The 17576-nt window shown below is 48.5% G+C and overlaps 3 protein-coding genes across 16 annotated transcripts in view; 1 reads left to right on the top strand and 2 right to left on the bottom strand.

Moving 5' to 3' along the window:
• The window catches only part of Tspear (thrombospondin-type laminin G domain and EAR repeats), a 172921-nt gene that overhangs the window by 62529 nt on the left and 92816 nt on the right, over positions 1–17576 (top strand). The gene's annotated exons all lie outside the window — the stretch shown is intronic.
• Krtap10-1 (keratin associated protein 10-1) lies at positions 703–1575 on the bottom strand. 9 transcript variants are annotated; one of them, XM_063279610.1, is made up of 3 exons: positions 1477–1575; positions 1102–1401; positions 703–1011 (listed from the first exon to the last, which is right to left on the bottom strand). In XM_063279610.1, exons 1-3 carry the CDS (start codon positions 1573–1575, stop codon positions 703–705), a joined length of 708 nt encoding a protein of 235 aa, XP_063135680.1. The 9 variants fall into 9 exon arrangements, with proteins under 9 accessions (XP_063135680.1, XP_063135682.1, XP_063135679.1 ...); XM_063279612.1 differs by having other exon boundaries at positions 1192–1401; XM_063279609.1 differs by having other exon boundaries at positions 703–1038; positions 1180–1575.
• Positions 9323–10156, bottom strand: Krtap10-8 (keratin associated protein 10-8). Of its 5 annotated transcripts, XM_063279678.1 has the most exons (3): positions 10053–10156; positions 9596–9971; positions 9323–9484 (listed from the first exon to the last, which is right to left on the bottom strand). In XM_063279678.1, exons 1-3 carry the CDS (start codon positions 10154–10156, stop codon positions 9323–9325), a joined length of 642 nt encoding a protein of 213 aa, XP_063135748.1. The 5 variants fall into 5 exon arrangements, with proteins under 5 accessions (XP_063135748.1, XP_038955118.1, XP_038955117.1 ...); XM_039099190.2 differs by having other exon boundaries at positions 9323–9607; positions 9776–10156; XM_039099189.2 differs by having other exon boundaries at positions 9323–9706; positions 9824–10156.

The following is a 17576-nucleotide window of genomic DNA, read 5'->3' as shown; positions in this document are numbered from 1 at the left end:
AGTTGTCACTTTCTCACAGTTCTCTGATACCAAGTAGCTGCTTCAAGAAGAGCCTAGCTGTGAGCTAGGTCCCATTTGTTGCACAAAATCAGGGTTCACCATGCCCACCTACCCCTTGACACACACAAGACACAGGTCATTAGGAGACAGAGGCAGGTTTAAAGATTTATTTTTAAAAAAATTTCAGTGTGTGTGTGTGTGTGTGTGTGTGTGTGTTTGCACGCATGCCCACACATGTGTGCACATGCATGTCCTTGTGTGTGCATGCACAAATCAGTGCAGGTGTCTGCAGAGGCCAGAGGCGGGCAGCAAATTCTTGGGAAAAGAAATTACAATTCACACCAGGCATCCTCAGTGCATTGGGAACAGGACTTAGGTCCTTTGCAAGAGTGTATGTGCTCTTAACCACTGAGCCATCTCTCCAGCCCTAAAGGCAGGCTCATCAGGATATATGCACTGACAGCCCAGGTAAGGCTGGGGCTGCTGGAGTTGGTACTAATCTTATGACTTAGGACCTAAGAAAAAAGGGGAGCTCCTAACAGGCAGCCTCAAGGAAGAGGGGCACAGCAGCCACCCACCCACTGGGTGGCATTGGCTGACCCGTGGTCAAGGCTAGAGGGTGGAAATGGGTAGGGCAAACAGGGGCAGGGGAAGGGGGAGAACAGCCTACACTGGGGAGTACCCAGGGATGAGGACTTGGGATCAGCAGCTGGACTTCTGTCCAGAGCAGGCCTGTCTGGAGCAGGCAGGGCGGCACAGCAGGGACACACAGGAGGCTGGGCGACAGCAGCTGGGCTGGCAGGAGGAGGCACAGCAGGAGGAGGTAGGCACACAGCAGGCAGGTCTGCACACAGGGCTGCACAGCAGGGACAGGCTGGAGCAGGGCTTGCAGCACACAGGCTTGCAGCACACAGGAGCACAGCAGGAGGGCTGGCAGCAGGAGGAGGAGGAGGCAGAGCAGATGGGTGTGCAGCACACAGGCCTGCAGCAGACAGGCACACAGCAGGAGGGCTGGCAGCAGGAGGACTGGCAGCTAGACTGCTGGCAGCAGGATTCAGAGCAGATGGGTGTGCAGCACACAGGCTTGCAGCAAAGGGTCACACCACAGGGCTGCTGGCAGGGGGAGGAGGTGCAGCAAGAGGGCTCACAGCTAGACTGCTGGCAGCATGAGGAGGAAGCACCACAGCAGACTGGCACACAGCAGACAGGCTTGCAGCAAAGGGTCACACCACAGGGCTGCTGGCAGGGGGAGCAGGTGCAGCAAGCTGGCTGGCAGCTAGACTGCTGGCAGCATGAGGGTGTGCAGCAGGAAGACTGGCAGCAGGGGCTGGACACACAGCTCATTGGGGTGCAGAGGAGGCAAGGGGTTGGGGCACAGCAGCTGGGGGCACAGCAGCTGGACTGGCAACAGCTGGGGACACAGCAGCTGTGGGCACAACAAGGAGCACAGCAGCTGGGCTGGCAGCAGCTGGAGGCACAGCCGCAGGGCTCACAGCAGCTCTCTGGGCAGTCGTCCACCTGCCAGGAGGAGTTGGTGGGAGCATCAGAGCAGACAGACATGGTGGAGGCAGCCATTGTGGGGTTGACTGGGAGTTGGGAGTGTGTGTTGAGTGACTGTGTGAGTGTTGGGGGAGTGTGTGAGTGTGTGTCTGAGGTGCTCCCAGCTCTGGGCTTTTATCCTCAGGGTGTGTTTTGCTGCAGGAGGCTCTGCACACTTTCCTTTCCTTGTTCCTGGAGGGAGCTCTGTGGGACTCTGTCATTAAGTCCTGTTGTGCTGGTTGCTCTAACAATCAACACATCTGAAGGGAAAGCACAGACTTCCTGGGCTGACCCTGTGCCCTCTGCCTCATGGCTCCTGCCAGGGACTTGGTGATGAGTGCTGTGCTCTAAGACTATTGTGTCCTCCAGCCCTGTCCTCAGAGGGATGGACCAACCTGCTGGGTGAGGTGATGGGCCATCACAGACTTATCTCCCCTGCATCCCGGACCAGCCCTGTGGCCAGAGCATCCCACTCACAGCCTCTGCTTTCCAGCATCCTGGACAGTGTCCAATGCCTGGGCTCAGGGCTGCCCCAGAAAACAGTAGACAGAGGTGCATGCAGGGTAACAAGGGAGCAGAGATCAGCACTTGCTGCGCTGAGTAGGCCTCCTGTGCCACACAGTGTGGGCTTTCTGCCTTTCATACATGTTGGAGCTTCTCACACAACCTCTGTTCTATTGATACACACAAGTGCATGTCTGACAGGTCTCTTCAGCATCTGGGCTCAGAGCCGTGCTGGAGTGTTGTGATAGCCACAGCTCGTGACCCCTCTGCACCTCTGCCAGTGACCTGCAGTTTCTCCTGACCTCAGCTGAGGATCCCCAGCCTCCCCTAATTTCATAAGGCTTTCCATGGGCCTTTCAGACCCCACTCTCTACTCCCCATTCCTCTAGCCTCATCCTCAGCCTCTGTGGAGGTCAAAAGTCAGAGGTCAGAGGTCAGAGGTCAGATACCAGCCCTTAAACAGGCAGCTGAAGAAGACCACGGCAGAGGACAGCACTAGAAACACATTTTTTAAAATGAGAGCCATTGGGCCTCAAAGCCTGGCCTCTGGGAGCCCGTGGAGAGATGTCCTGGTTCGCGTGTCGTTTGAGCCGTTGAACATGACATTTCCATGTTTATCCGATCACGGCTGTGTCCGGAGTTCATTCCTTATGACTGAACAATATTCTCTTATGTGGCTGCATCACAGTTCAGCTCTGAGAGTGATGGGAACCTCTGTGGGGCAGTGAGCAGCTCTGCTAGGAATATTCTTACAGTCCTGTTTGAACATATCACCCACTCCTTGGCAGAGACCTATGGGCAGACAGAACGGCTCAGCCATGTGATTCCGTGTTTAGCCTTGGGGAGACTACAGGGCTGTGTCCAGTCTGTGTCCCCTGACAGTGCCCAGCGCTGCTGATCTCCACAGCCTCCTCTGCCGTCAGGTGTGTGTTTAGTTACAGCTGCCGCAGGGGTGCACCGGCTTCCCGCTGTCCTTTCCAGTTCATCCCTCATGACCTGGCATGGGCTCCAGGTACTGTGTGTGTGTGTGTGTGTTTGTGTGCGCATACACGTGTGCATGTGTGTGAATATATGTATGTATAAGTCTAAGTTTTGTGTATGAGTAAGTCTATATGTGTATGTGCATGTGTAAGTATATGTGTGTATATGTATACTTATAACTATAGCTTTATGTGTAATATAAGTATATGTGTATATCTGTGCATATATTTATTTGTAAGTCAGTGTGCATGTGTAAGTCTATGTGTGTATTGGTACATATAAGTGTATATGTAAGTGTACGTGTATTGTGTGCATATGCATATGTGTAAGTTGGTGTGTTTGGGTAAGTGTATGTGTGTGTAGTATATGTGTATGTAAGTGTATGTGTGTGTAAGTGAATGTGTAAGTATATGTGTAAATTTATGTGTAAGTGTAAGTGTATGTGTGTGTATAATTATAAGTGTTTATGTAAATGTATGTGTATTTTTAAGTGTAAATTTATGTGTATTATTCTCTAAGCAGTGGCCCCTGAACCCCTATGCCCTCCTTAGGATTGCACTGACTGTTTAAGAAATTAGTTTGGACAATCCTATGTCTTAGATCGAGTTGTGTCTCCTGTCATGGGGTTGTTGATGGATTCTGGGCAGCAGTTTCCCTGGACCATCAGTGTTCTGAGGGTCATCATTGAAGTCTCTAACAATGTCCTCTGCTGTCCACGGCTATCTTAATCTTGGTGGCTTAATTGCTCTTCTCTTCTGTCCCTTGTGTTTTTGTGACTTGTCTGAGACGCCACAGTTGAGGCTTCAGTCAGGAGATTGGCTTCTATGCCTTCTTTTAGGATTGCATAGCTCTAGTTCATGTATTTGGTTTTCTCATACATTTTGAATGTTTTTTATTTTTTGGTGCAGCATTAGTGTATGTTCAGCATGTGATGTCCCAGAACTGTTCATGGAAGACACTGTCCTTTGCTCACTGGGTGATCTGGTGCTGTTGTTAGAGAACAGGTGATTGGACTTAGTCCACTGATGTTAACACCCATCATCACTGCTGCTGGAGCATCACGATGGCTTTGATCCCAAGGACTTTACAGCTGGTAATCCTATTCTTTATTGCCTAATGGCTTAGGCTCGGGCTCCAGTGCAGTGCTGAGTGGAGATAGACATCATCACCTTGTTCCTGACATTAGGAAGGTCCCACTTTGCACTGAGAATATTATGTTTGACGGATTGTTGAGTGTCCTTACTAGGAAGGGGTGTCATATCTTTCTAGGCATCTTTTGTCCATGATTGAGATGGAAGTGAGGTTCCTCAGTCCCCTGCAGTAGAACACCTAGGTCTCTAAAGCTGCTGAGTCAGCTGTGTGCTCCTCGGCTCACAGCCTGCCCTGTGCATTCCTTTCCTATGATGCTGGGCTCAGTCTGAGTTTGTAGTGTGTGTGTGGGGGGGGGGGGAGGGAGTGGTAGTGGGAGAGTTCATAATTCTTTTCCAAATGTTTGCTGTTGTTCCTCTCTAAAGCTATCAGCCCTGGGCTCTTCCTTCATGGATGGTCTATCATTGTGCTTAACTTCTTTGACTCTCTCAGGTCAAATCCACTCCCCTGGGCCACTTCATACACTTTAGACCTGAGGTACTTATGGATAAAAATGCAAGAGACACCTGAAACAGTAACCACCGGAGCTGGGTAACAAGATCATAGTAGCCAGGATATGCTGAGGAATCAAATGGTTAGGAAACAATGTAATACTAAAGATCAACACAGAGATCAAGCTATGTAACAAGACCACGTGATTATCATTCCATAGACCCCAATCTATATGAAGTTGAACAGGAAAGAAGGGAACAGCTCTGGTACACTGAGGATAGCTGGCCATATCCGCAAGCCATTGTTAGTACAGTACTGTGAAAAGAAGAAATAGAATTGCTGGAGAGACTACTCAGTGGTTAAGAGCCTTGACTGCTCTTCCCGAGATACTGAGTTCAATTCTGAGCAACCATATGGTGGCTCACAACCATCTGAATGAGATCTGATGCCCTCTTCTGGTGTGTCTGAAGACAGCTACAATGTGCTCATATAAATAAATAAGCTTTCCAGGGACTAAGCCACTACCTAAAGACTATACATGGACTGACCCTGGACTCTGACCTCATAGGTAGCAATGAATATCCTAGTAAGATCACCAATGGAAGGGGAAGCCCTTGGTCCTGCTAAGACTGAACCCCCAGTGAACGTGATTGTTGGGGGGAGGGTGGCAATGGGGGGAGGATGGGGAGGGGAACACCCATAAAGAAGGGGAGGGGGAGGGGCTAGGGGGATGTTGGCCCGGAAACCGGGAAAGGGAATAACACTCGAAATGTAAATAAGAAATACTTAAGTTAATAAAAAAAAGTAATAAAAAAAAGAAATGCCAAAAAAATAAATAAATAAGCTAAATAAATCTTTTAAGAAGAAGATTATATAGGATAAGGAGGGCTTGGAGAACACCATGCACAGCCAGGTAAAACATGCAAAGCAGCACCAGCTTCCCACACCCTGGAGGTCGGCTCACAGCTTAGGCCAATAGCATCTCGATGAACTTGAACTTGTGGAGATAATATGAGATATCATCTCACAATAGAAAGAAATAGAAACCAAAACAGAAAGAGAACTGGAGATTTTACACTAATCTGTAGAAATAGAAGACATATTTAGATAGCCAAGCAGTCAGGGGAGAGGGTGGAAGAAACATGAGGCACTGGGATGTGGCCAAAACAGCACAAGAGGTAAATTCATAGCCAGGAAGGAAGAGCCCAGACCAGTCATCTAAACCCACAACCTGAGGAACCAGGAGCAGGAAGCACAAACAACCCAGAGCCAGCAGCACATAGGAAATGCAGATTTGAACCAGACATGGAGGTCAGAGGAAAACAGCCTCGGGAATGAGGGCAACAAAGAGCAACAGTGGACGATGTTCAACCCAAGGAAAGGAAAAGGAGACGTAAATAACTAAAATGACAGGTGGACACAGGGTCATGGATGTGTGTTTACATAAGCCAGATGGAGTAGACAGAAGAGCACCCTGAAGAATGTAGCCTGTCACAGTGGCTGGTGACAAAGGAGGGAACTGAGTTGCAGGGAAAAACCCCATGCAGTCTGGTGACCAGTTGTAGACAGACTTCATTTCCTCCCGTGCGTTCAAATGCTATTCTGAGTCCTGTCTGTCATGAATAAAAACAAGCCTCTATTACCGAACATTTCTGTGAGCTATGAGCTCCCCTAACTATGCAGAAATAGCTTCATTTTTCCTCATTTCTTTTTCTTTTGCATAACTTAAGCCTGGCCTCCAGCACTTTCCCCCAAGCGTTCCATGCTGTCATAGTTAAAAGATCTTAGCACTTTTGTATATTTTCTCTTGTTTTCAGATAAGGTAATTTCTAGATTGACTTCAAACTTGTGATTCTCCTGCTTCAGCTTTCGAAGTAGTTGGAATGTGGATAACAGATCTCATGGACACCTCTCCATGTTTTTGCTTAAAGGGCAGTTTGCTGCTGCCCACTCCTGAGTAGACTGTTTCCTCCCTATCCTATAAGCACACCACACCATTGCCTCCTGGCTTCAGATTCAGGTGAGAAATGAGCTTCTAACTGGTACCATCGTCTTGTAGTAACTGCATCAGAGTGTGTCTTTTCAGTGACTTTTGAGTTTCTTCTCCCTGGAGTTCACTGTGCTTTGTGGACATGAAGTTCCAAGAGCCCTGTCACTTTGGGGAAGGATTTCAGTTATCTCTGGAAATATGTCAACTATGTCTTATTAGCATAGCTTACGTATCCTTGGGCATTACCATCTTAGTTGTAAGGGCACATTTCGATGGAACGGCAGACACAGTGTGTGGCTGTCATGAACACTGAGCCGCATAGTCCCTTCCCCATGTTAAAAAACAAAAAACAAAAAACAAGGGGCTGGAGAGGTGGCCCAGAAGTTAAGAGTAGTGGCTGCTCTTCCAGAGGTCCTGAGTTCAATTCCCAGCAGTCACTTGGTGGCTCACAACTGTCTGTTATGGGACCTGGTACCTTCTTCTGGGATGTAGGTGTACGTGCAGATGGAGCCCTGCTGTAAAATAAATAAATCTGAAAAACTACGTTTGAAATGCTAAAAACAATCAGGAAGTAAAACCAAAACCAAAACCAAAAACAACACAAGAAATCTGTGTCCCTCTCTGATGCTCCCTCTGTAGCCTGGGGAACCTCAGTCTTGCTCTCAGTCGCTGATATTGAGTGAGGCCACACAGGTTCAAAAGCCAAACGAATTATATGAATTCTCGCTTATATTCGAAGTGTAACTTCTTATGTTTCCATGTGTGCACTTCTGTGGGTCTGAGTGTGTATGGAGCTTGGAAGACTAGGAAGGGGACATAGTGGTTGGGAGGCATTCAGACAGAGTGGAGGGGTAGCTGAACATGTTATATAAAAGTAGAAGATGATCCAGAGGTGGAATGTTTTAAGCAGGCAAGGGGCAGTAAGGGGGCATGGGGTGTTTACCAAAGCTAAGTGTATATGCAGGTGCCATAAGGAAGCTTGCTACTCTGGGAATCATCAAAATAAAATGTGCTGCTGAGTCTCTGAGCATTTGTAATTCCTAGGTTTTGCTTTCTGATGCTTCCAGATGCACAGTGTGATCAGAAAAGACGTGGGGTGAGATTTTGGCCGTTTGTGGTTTGTTAAGACTTGTTCTGTACCCTCTGATCTGGTCTATGCTAGGTAGAGAAAGTTCCATGTGCCGAAGGAAAGAACGTGTATGCTGTGGCTGTTGGAATGTTCTGGAGATGTCTGTCAAGTCCAGGAATGTTCTGAAGATGTCTGTCAAGTCCAGGAATGTTCTGCAGGTGTCTGTCAAGTCCTTTGACCTGCTGCTCCAGTAGCTCAGGCTTTTGTGGATTTTTGCTTGCACCACCCACTGCCAGGGCAGCCGCTGCACAGCACAGGTGCTCATTATCAGGTTATCTCCTTGTTGTTCAAAGGCTGCTTGCTATGTGAGGTGGGAGGACCACCACAGGGTGCATATGGGTTAATAGTCTGGTGTCTTTATGATGAACTGACCCCTTGGTCGTTATTTGGTTACACGTCTATCTCTTTCTTCTGCTTGTCTTAATTCTGTTTTGTCAGATGTAAGCATAGGCACTCCTGCGGTATTCAAGTTTCATTTCCCCACAAAGCCACTTTTATGCCCTTCTTTGAGTATCTTGGCCTGTGTACTGTTCAGATGTTATGAATTTCTTGAGGGTGGTATCCCGTTGGGTCTTGTTTTTCTAAATCGCACTCAGATGATCTTTCTTTTAACTGACAAATCAAGACTGTTCACGTTCAGAGTCATTGATGAAGGTGCGGTCTCATGCCTGTCATGTTCCTGCTTTTCTTCTAGTTGTTCTGTGCTCTTTGTTTCTTTCCTTCCTCTCTCTTTCGTCTGTGCAGTTAATGGCTTGTAGAACTGTGTATATTTTCTCTTGGTTAGGGTTTGACTTCTGTGAAGAGATACCATGACCAATGCAACTCTTATAAAAGACAACATTTAATTGGGGCTCGCTTACAGGTTCAGAGATTCAGTCCATTATCATCATGGTGGCTGTACACCACATTTCAGGGTCTCAGGACAAGGATAAACCCTCCCCTCCCCTTCCTTTCTCTCCCCTCCCCTTCCTTTCTCTCCCTAACCCTTTCCCCTCCCCTCCCCTTCCTTTCTCCCCCCTCCCCTTCCTTTCTCTCCTTTCCCCTTTCCCCTCCCCTCCCCTCCCCTCCGTGGCACACCTCTTCCTCATAATGAAACCCTTTCTGTGGATGTATCAGAGACACTCGGTGAGCCCCAAGACAGGAAAGCACAGCCCAGTCCCAGAGGAGGTAGAACTGGGATCCCAGTATCAGAGCATGGAACAAGGGGACAGGAGCTGCCCAGGACCTGTGTAAGGACTCTAAGCCTCAGAGCTGAAGGCACAGAGCCTGTGGAGAAGGATGACAGTCACTATGGAGACAGAGTAGATCAGAGGAAGCTTTATTGATGTGTAGAGCTCTAGAGTGGTACAGCTGACCACAGCAGCAGGGTCATCCAGACAGGAAGGGACAGGAAGGAGAAGCCAGCGACCTGGGACTTGGTGGAGTCAGAACATGCTGGGCCTTCTAAGGGGCAGATCTACACTCAGGTTTCTCCTCAGACTTTATACATCTGTCTTCTGAGCTGTGCCTGCATGAGTGTCAACTACAGGCTGTTGGAGTTACAGTCCTGTGCCCTGCTGCTTTCATGGGACCTGGCACTCGGCAGCTGGACTTCTGACCTAGCAGGCCTGTCTGGAGCAGGCAGGGCGGCACAGCAGGGACACACAGGAGGCTGGGCGACAGCAGTTGGGCTGGCAGGAGGAGGCACAGCAGGAGGAGGTGGGCACACAGCAGGCAGGTCTGCACACAGGGCGGCACAGCAGGGACAGGCTGGAGCAGGGCTTGCAGCACACAGGCTTGCAGCACACAGAAGCACAGCAGGAGGGCTGGCAGCAGGAGGAGGAGGAAGAGCAGATGGGTGTGCAGCACACAGGCCTGCAGCAGACAGGCACACAGCAGGAGGGCTGGCAGCAGGAGGACTGGCAGCTAGACTGCTGGCAGCAGGAGCCAGAGCAGATGGGTGTGCAGCACACAGGCTTGCAGCAAAGGGTCACACCACAGGGCTGCTGGCAGGGGGAAGAGGTGCAGCAAGAGGGCTCACAGCTAGACTGCTGGCAGCATGAGGAGGAAGCACCACAGCAGACTGGCACACAGCAGACAGGCTTGCAGCAAAGGGTCACACCGAAGGACTGCTGGCAGGGGGAGCAGGTGCAGCAAGCTGGCTGGCAGCTAGATTGCTGGCAGCATGAGGGTGTGCAGCAGGAAGACTGGCAGCAGGGGCTGGACACACAGCTCACTGGGGTGCAGAGGAGGCAAGGGGTTGGGGCACAGCAGCTGGGGGCACAGCAGCTGGCCTGGCAACAGCTGGGGACACAGCAAGGAACACAGCAGCTAGTCTGGCAGCAGCTGGGGGCACAGCCACAGGGCTCACAGCAGCTCTCTGGGCAGTCGTCCACCTGCCAGGAGGAGTTGGTGCAAGCGTCAGAGCAGACAGACATGGTGGAGGCGGCCATGGCGGGGTTGGCTGGGAGTTGGGAGTGTGTGTTGAGTGACTGTGTGAGTGTTGGGGGAGTGTGTGAGTGTGTGTCTGAGGTGCTCCCAGCTCTGGGCTTTTATCCTCAGGGTGTGTTTTGCTGCAGGAGGCTCTGCACACTTTCCTTTCCTTGTTCCTGGAGGGAGCTCTGTGGGACTCAGTCATTAAGTCCTGTTGTGCTGGTTGCTCTAACAATCAACACATCTGAAGGGAAAGCACAGACTTCCTGGGCTGACCCTGTGCCCTCTGCCTCATGGCTCCTGCCAGGGACTTGGTGATGAGTGCTGTGCTCTAAGACTATTGTGTCCTCCAGCCCTGTCCTCAGAGGGATGGTCCAACCTGCTGGGTGAGGTGATGGGCCATCACAGACTTATCTCCCCTGCATCCCGGACCAGCCCTGTGGCCAGAGCATCCCACTCACAGCCTCTGCTTTCCAGCATCCTGGACAGTGTCCAATGCCTGGGCTCAGGGCTGCCCCAGAAAACAGTAGACAGAGGTGCATGCAGGGTAACAAGGGAGCAGAGATCAGCACTTGCTGCGCTGAGTAGGCCTCCTGTGCCACACAGTGTGGGCTTTCTGCCTTTCATACATGTTGGAGCTTCTCACACAACCTCTGTTCTATTGATACACACAAGTGCATGTCTGACAGGTCTCTTCAGCATCTGGGCTCAGAGCCGTGCTGGAGTGTTGTGATAGCCACATTTCGTGACACCTCTGCACCTCTGCCAGTGACCTGCAGTTTCTCCTGACCTCAGCTGAGGATCCCCAGCCTCCCCTAATTTCATAAGGCTTTCCATGGGCCTTTCAGACCCCACTCTCTACTCCCCATTCCTCTAGCCTCATCCTCAGCCTCTGTGGAGGTCAAAAGTCAGAGGTCAGAGGTCAGAGGTCAGATACCAGCCCTTAAACAGGCAGCTGAAGAAGACCACGGCAGAGGACAGCACTAGAAACACATTTTTTAAAATGAGAGCCATTGGGCCTCAAAGCCTGGCCTCTGGGAGCCCGTGGAGAGATGTCCTGGTTCGCGTGTCGTTTGAGCCGTTGAACATGACATTTCCATGTTTATCCGATCACGGCTGTGTCCGGAGTTCATTCCTTATGACTGAACAATATTCTCTTATTTGGCTGCATCACAGTTCAGCTCTGAGAGTGATGGGAACCTCTGTGGGGCAGTGAGCAGCTCTGCTAGGAATATTCTTACAGTCCCGTTTGAACATATCACCCACTCCTTGGCAGAGACCTATGGGCAGACAGAACAGCTCAGCCATGTGATTCCGTGTTTAGCCTTGGGGAGACTACAGGGCTGTGTCCAGTCTGTGTCCCCTGACAGTGCCCAGCGCTGCTGATCTCCACAGCCTCCTCTGCCGTCAGGTGTGTGTTTAGTTACAGCTGCCGCAGGGGTGCACCGGCTTCCCGCTGTCCTTTCCAGTTCATCCCTCATGACCTGGCATGGGCTCCAGGTACTGTGTGTGTGTGTGTGTTTGTGTGCGCATACACGTGTGCATGTGTGTGAATATATGTATGTATAAGTCTAAGTTTTGTGTATGAGTAAGTCTATATGTGTATGTGCATGTGTAAGTATATGTGTGTATATGTATACTTATAACTATAGCTTTATGTGTAACATAAGTATATGTGTATATCTGTGCATATATTTATTTGTAAGTCAGTGTGCATGTGTAAGTCTATGTGTGTATTGGTACATATAAGTGTATATGTAAGTGTAAGTGTATGTGTCAGTGTATTGTGTGCATATGCATATGTGTAAGTTGGTATGTGTGTGTAGTATATATGTATGTAAGTGTATGTGTGTGTAAGTGAATGTGTAAGTATATGTGTAAATTTATGTGTAAGTGTAAGTGTATGTGTGTGTATAATTATAAGTGTTTATGTAAATGTATGTGTATTTTTAAGTGTAAATTTATGTGTATTATTCTTTAAGGAGTGGCCCCTGAACCCCTATGCCCTCCTTAGGATTGCACTGACTGTTTAAGAAATTAGTTTGGACAATCCTATGTCTTAGATCGAGTTGTGTCTCCTGTCATGGGGTTGTTGATGGATTCTGGGCAGCAGTTTCCCTGGACCATCAGTGTTCTGAGGGTCATCATTGAAATCTCTAACAATGTCCTCTGCTGTCCACGGCTATCTTAATCTTGGTGGCTTAATTGCTCTTCTCTTCTGTCCCTTGTGTTTTTGTGACTTGTCTGAGACGCCACAGTTGAGGCTTCAGTCAGGAGATTGGTTTTATGCCTTCTTCTAAAATCTCATAGGTCTAGTTCATGTATTTGATTTTCTGACCCATTTTGAAATTTTTTCTTTTTTGGTGCAGCATTAGTGTATAGCATTGTGTTCACCATGCGACTGTCCCAGAACCACTTATGGAAGAGACTGTCTTTACTCACCGTGTGCTCTGTCACTGTTGGTAGAAATCAGGTGATTGGGCTTAGTCCACTGATGGTCCCACTCTTCATCTCTGCTGCAGAAGCAGCATGGCCATGGTTTTGACCCAAAGGGCTTTACAGTTGGTAATCGTATTCTTTATGGACTAATGGCTTAGGCTCTGTCCTCCAGTTCAGTGCTGAGTGGATGTGGACATCAACACCTTGTTCCTGACCTTAGGAAGGGTCCAGGGCAGGCTTCATGGGTGTCCTGTGTTACACTGAGGATGTTCTGTTAGATGACTTGTTGAGTGTCTTTACTAGGAAGGGGTGTCAGATTTTTCTAGGCATCATTTTGTCCATGACTGAGATGGGAGTGAGGTTCCTCAGTCCCCTGCAGTAGAGCACCCAGGTCTCCAAAGCTGCTGAGTCAGCTCTGTGTTCCTCGCCTCCCAGCCTGCACTGTGCAATCCTTTCCTATGCTGCTGGGCTCAGTCTGAGCGTTGTGTGGGTGAGGAGTGGGAGTGGGAGAGTTCATAATTCTTTTCTAAATGTTTGCTGTTGTTCCTCTCTAAAGCTATCAGCCCTGGGCTCTTCCTGCATGGATGGTCTTTCACTGTGCTTAACTTCTCTGACTGTCTCAGGTCAAATCGGTGGGCCTGGGCCACTTCGTACACTCTAGACCTGAGGCACTGATGGATAAAAGTGCAAGAGACACCTGAAACAGTAACCACTGTGATCTGGGTAACAAAATCAGAGTAGACAGGATGTGCTGGGGAGCCAAATATTTAGGAAACAATGTAACACTAAAGATCAACACAGAGTTCAAACTATGTAACCAGACCACCTGGTTATCATTACACAGACACCAATCTATATGAAGGTGAACTGGAAAGAACCCAACAGCTCTGGTACAGTGAGGATAGCTGGCCATATCTGAAAGCCATTGTTAGTGCAGTACCGTGAAAAGAAGGAATAGAATTGCTGGAGAGACAGGTCAGTGGTTAAGAGCTTTTCTAGAGGTCCTCAGCTCCATTCCCAGCAACCAGATACTGGCTCTCTACCATTTATAATGGGATGTCATGCTCTCTTCTGGTGTATCTGAAGACAGCTACAGTGTACTCATATACATAAAATAAATAAATCTTTTGAAGAAGATAATAGAAGGAATAGGAGGGCTCAGAGAACACTGTGCACAGCAACACAGAACACCCAATACAATAGCAGCTTCCCCCACCCTGCAGTTTGACTCACACCTTAGGTCAAAGGCATCTCAATGAATTTGAAATTGTTGAGACCATGTGAGGCATCGTCTCACGATGGAAGGAAATAGAAACCAAAACAGAAAAACCTGGTGAGGTCACACCAATCTGTAGAAGTGGAAGACATATTTAGATAGTCAGAGTGTCAGGGAAGGGTCTGAAAGATACAAGAGGCACTGAGATGCAGCCAAAACATCGCAAGAGGTAAACTCATAGCCATGAAGGAAGAGCCCAGACCAGTCATCTAAGCCCCCACCTCGAGGAACGAGGAGCAGGAAGCACAAACAACCCAGAGTCAGCAGTACATAGGAAATACAGATTACAGCCAATCATGGAGGTCAGAGGGAAAACAGCCTCGGGAAACAGGGCAACAAAAAGCAACACTGGCTGATGTTTAACCCAAGGAAAGGAAAAGGAGGCGTAAATAACTAAAACCATAGGTGGACACGGGATCATGGATGTGTGTCTACATAAGCAAGATGGAGTAGACGGAAGAGCACCCTGAACCATGTGCCCTGTCACAGTGGCTGGTGACAAAGGAGGGAACTCAGGCATCAGGGGCAGACTCCATGCAGTCTAGAGACCAGGTATAGACAGACCTCATTTTCTCCTGTGCCTTCAGATGCTATTCCGAGTCCTTTCTGATATGAATATAAAAAAAATCAACTATTACAGTGCACTTCTGTGAGCCATGAGCTCCCCCAACTATCCAGAAATACTTTACTTTCTCCTCTCCTCCCCTCCCCTCCCTTCCCCTCCCCTCCCCTCCCCTCCCCTCCCCTCCCCTCCCCTCCCCTCCCCTCCCCTCCTCACTTCTCTTCTCTTCTCTTCTCTTCTCTTCTCTTCTCTTCTCTTCTCTTCTCTTCTCTTCTCTTCTCTTCTCTTTTCCTTTTGTGTAACAGAGGTTTGATCCTGGTTTCCTGTACCGGTCCCTCATGCATTCCGTGTTGGAGTAGCTAAAATATCATAGTACTTTTGTACATTTTCTCTTGTTTTCAGAAAAGGTCGTTACTAGGTTGGCTTTGAACTTGTGATCTTCCTGCTTCAGCTTTCTAAGTAGTTGGGGTGTAGGTAACAACTATCACGGACACCTCGCCATTTGGTCTGAATGGTAGTTTGCTGTCCACTCCTGAGTAGACTGTCTCCTTCCTAGCCTATAAGCATGAGACACCATTGCCCCTTGGCCTTGGATTCAGGTGAGAGATGAGTTTCTAACTGGCACTGTTTTCTTGTAGTAACTGCATCAGAGTGTGTCTTCTCAGTGACTTTTGAGTTTCTTCTCCCTGGAGTTCATTGTGCTTTGTGGACATGAGGCCCACGAGCCCTGTCACTTTGGGGAAGGTTTTCAGTTATTTCTGGAAATATGTCAACTATCTTTTATTGGCATAGCTTACCCTTGAGCTTTACATCTTAGCTGTAAAGGGCACATTTCGATGGAATGGCAGGCACAGTGTGGAGCTCTCATGAGCATGGAGCCACATAGCCCCTTCCCCATGTAAAACACAAAAGAAGGGGCTGGAGAGATGGCACAGTCCTTAAGAGTGCTGGCTGTTCCTCCAGAGGTCCCGAGTTCAAATCCCAGCAACCACATGGTGGCTCACAACCATCTGTAATGGGATCCGATGCCCTCTTCTGGTGTGTGGTGTGTCTGAAAACAGCTACAGTGTACTCATATAAATAAAATAAAGAATTCTTAAAAAAAAAAAACACTGTGTGTTCGTGCGTGTGTTTGTACCCGAGTGCATGGGTGCACCAATGTGTGCATATAGAGGATAGAGGAGAATTCTTAGAAGTCAGTTCTCTTCTGCCACTTGGTGGGATCTCAGGCTGCAACTCAGTCTGCCAGAGCCTCACCCAAGCACCTCTACCCACTGGGCCATCCCACCAGCTGGAGCATAGTGTTGTGACACATCTATGTTCAGTGATGCTCTATTCACAGTGGGAAGGAAATGGGCTCACCTTAGTGTCCATCACCTACTAGAGAATGAAGTCTGCATATGTGTACAGTGGAATTTTACAGGGGACATGGAATCTGAAGGAATTGTAGGAACTGGAAAAGTATCATACTGAGTGAGGCACACGGGTTCAGAAAGGCAAATGAATTATGTGAAACCTCTCTCATATACAAAGTGTAACTTCTTATGTCTCTATGTGCGTACTTCCATGGGACTGAGTGTGAATGGAGCTTGGGAAACTAGAAAGGGGGTCTGGGGGGTGGGGAGGCACTCATACAGAGTGGAGGGGTAGCTGAATATGTTATATAGAAGCAGAAGGATGATTTGGAGGTAGAGTGGGTTAAGCAAGCAAGGGGCAGTAAGGGGGAATGGGGTGTTTACCAAAGCTAATTGTATATGCAGGTGCCATAAGGAAGCTTGCCTTACTCTGGGAGTCATCCAAATAAAACGTGCTGCTGAGTCTGAGCATTTGTAATTCCCAAGTTTTGCTTTCTGATGCTTTCAGATGCACAGTGTGATCAGAAAAGACGTGGGGTGAGATTTTGGCGGTGTGTGGTTTGTTAAGACTTGTTTTGTACCCTCTGATCTGGCCTATGCTAGGTAGAGAAAGTTCCATGTGCCGAAGGAAAGAATGTGTATGCTGTGGCTATTGGAATGTTCTGGAGATGTCTGTCAAGTCCAGGAATGTTCTGGAGGTTTCTGTGAAGTCCTTTAACCTGCTGTTCCAGTAGCTCATGCTTTTGTGGATTTTTGCTTGCACCACCCACTGCCAGGGCGGCCGCTGCACAGCACAGATGCTCATTATCAGGTTTTATCTCCTTGTTGTTCAAAGGCTGCTTGCTGTGTGAGGTGGGAGGACCACCACAGGGTGCATATGGGTTAATAGTCAGGTGTCTTCATGATCAACTGACCCCTTGGTCGTTATTTTGTTACACGTCTATCTCTTTCTTCTGCTTGTCTTAATTCTGTTTTGTCAGATGTAAGCATAGGCACTCCTGTGGTCTTCAAGTTCCATTTCCCCACAAAGCCACTTTTATGCCCTTCTTTGAGGCTCTTGGCCTGTGTGCTGTTCAGATGCTGGGAATTTCTTGAGGGTGGTATTCTGTTAGGTCTTGTTTTTCTAAATCGCACTCAGATGATCTGTCTTTTAACTGACAAATCAAGACTGTTCACATTCAGAGACATTGATGAAGGTGCGGTCTCATGCCTGTCCTGTTCCTGCTTTTCGTCTAGGTGTTCTGTGCTCTCTGTTTCTTTTCTTCCTCTCTCTTTCCTCTGTGCAGTTAATGGCTTATAGAACTGTTAATATTTTGTCTTGGTTAGGGTTTTACTTCTGTGAACAGATACCATGACTAATGCAATTCTTATACAGGCCACATTTAATTGAGGCTGGCTTACAGATTCAGAAATTCAGTCCATTATCATCACGGTGACTGTGACACTGAGTTTCAGGATCTCAGGAGAAGGATAAACCCTCCCCTTCCCTTCCATTCCCTCATCTCATATCTGCAGCACACTTCTACCTCGTAATGAAACCCTTTCTGTGGATGTATCAGAGACACTGGGTGAGCGCCAAGACAAGAAAGCACAGCCCAGACCCAGGAGGTGGAACCTGGATCCCAGTATCAGAGCAGGGAACAAGGGGACAGGACTTGTCCAGAATCTGTGTAAGAACTCTAAACCTCAGAGCTGAAGGGACAGAGTCTCTGGGAAAGGATGACAGTCACTATGGAGACAGAGGAGATCAGAGGAAGCTTTATTGATGTATAGAGCTCTAGAGTGGTACAGCTGACCACCAGCAGGGT

Source organism: Rattus norvegicus, chromosome 20 (assembly GCF_036323735.1).
Source record: "Rattus norvegicus strain BN/NHsdMcwi chromosome 20, GRCr8, whole genome shotgun sequence".
Taxonomy (NCBI): Eukaryota; Metazoa; Chordata; class Mammalia; order Rodentia; family Muridae; genus Rattus; species Rattus norvegicus.
Note: the sequence above shows the minus strand (reverse complement) of the source record. Positions and strands in the feature narration are given on the sequence as shown.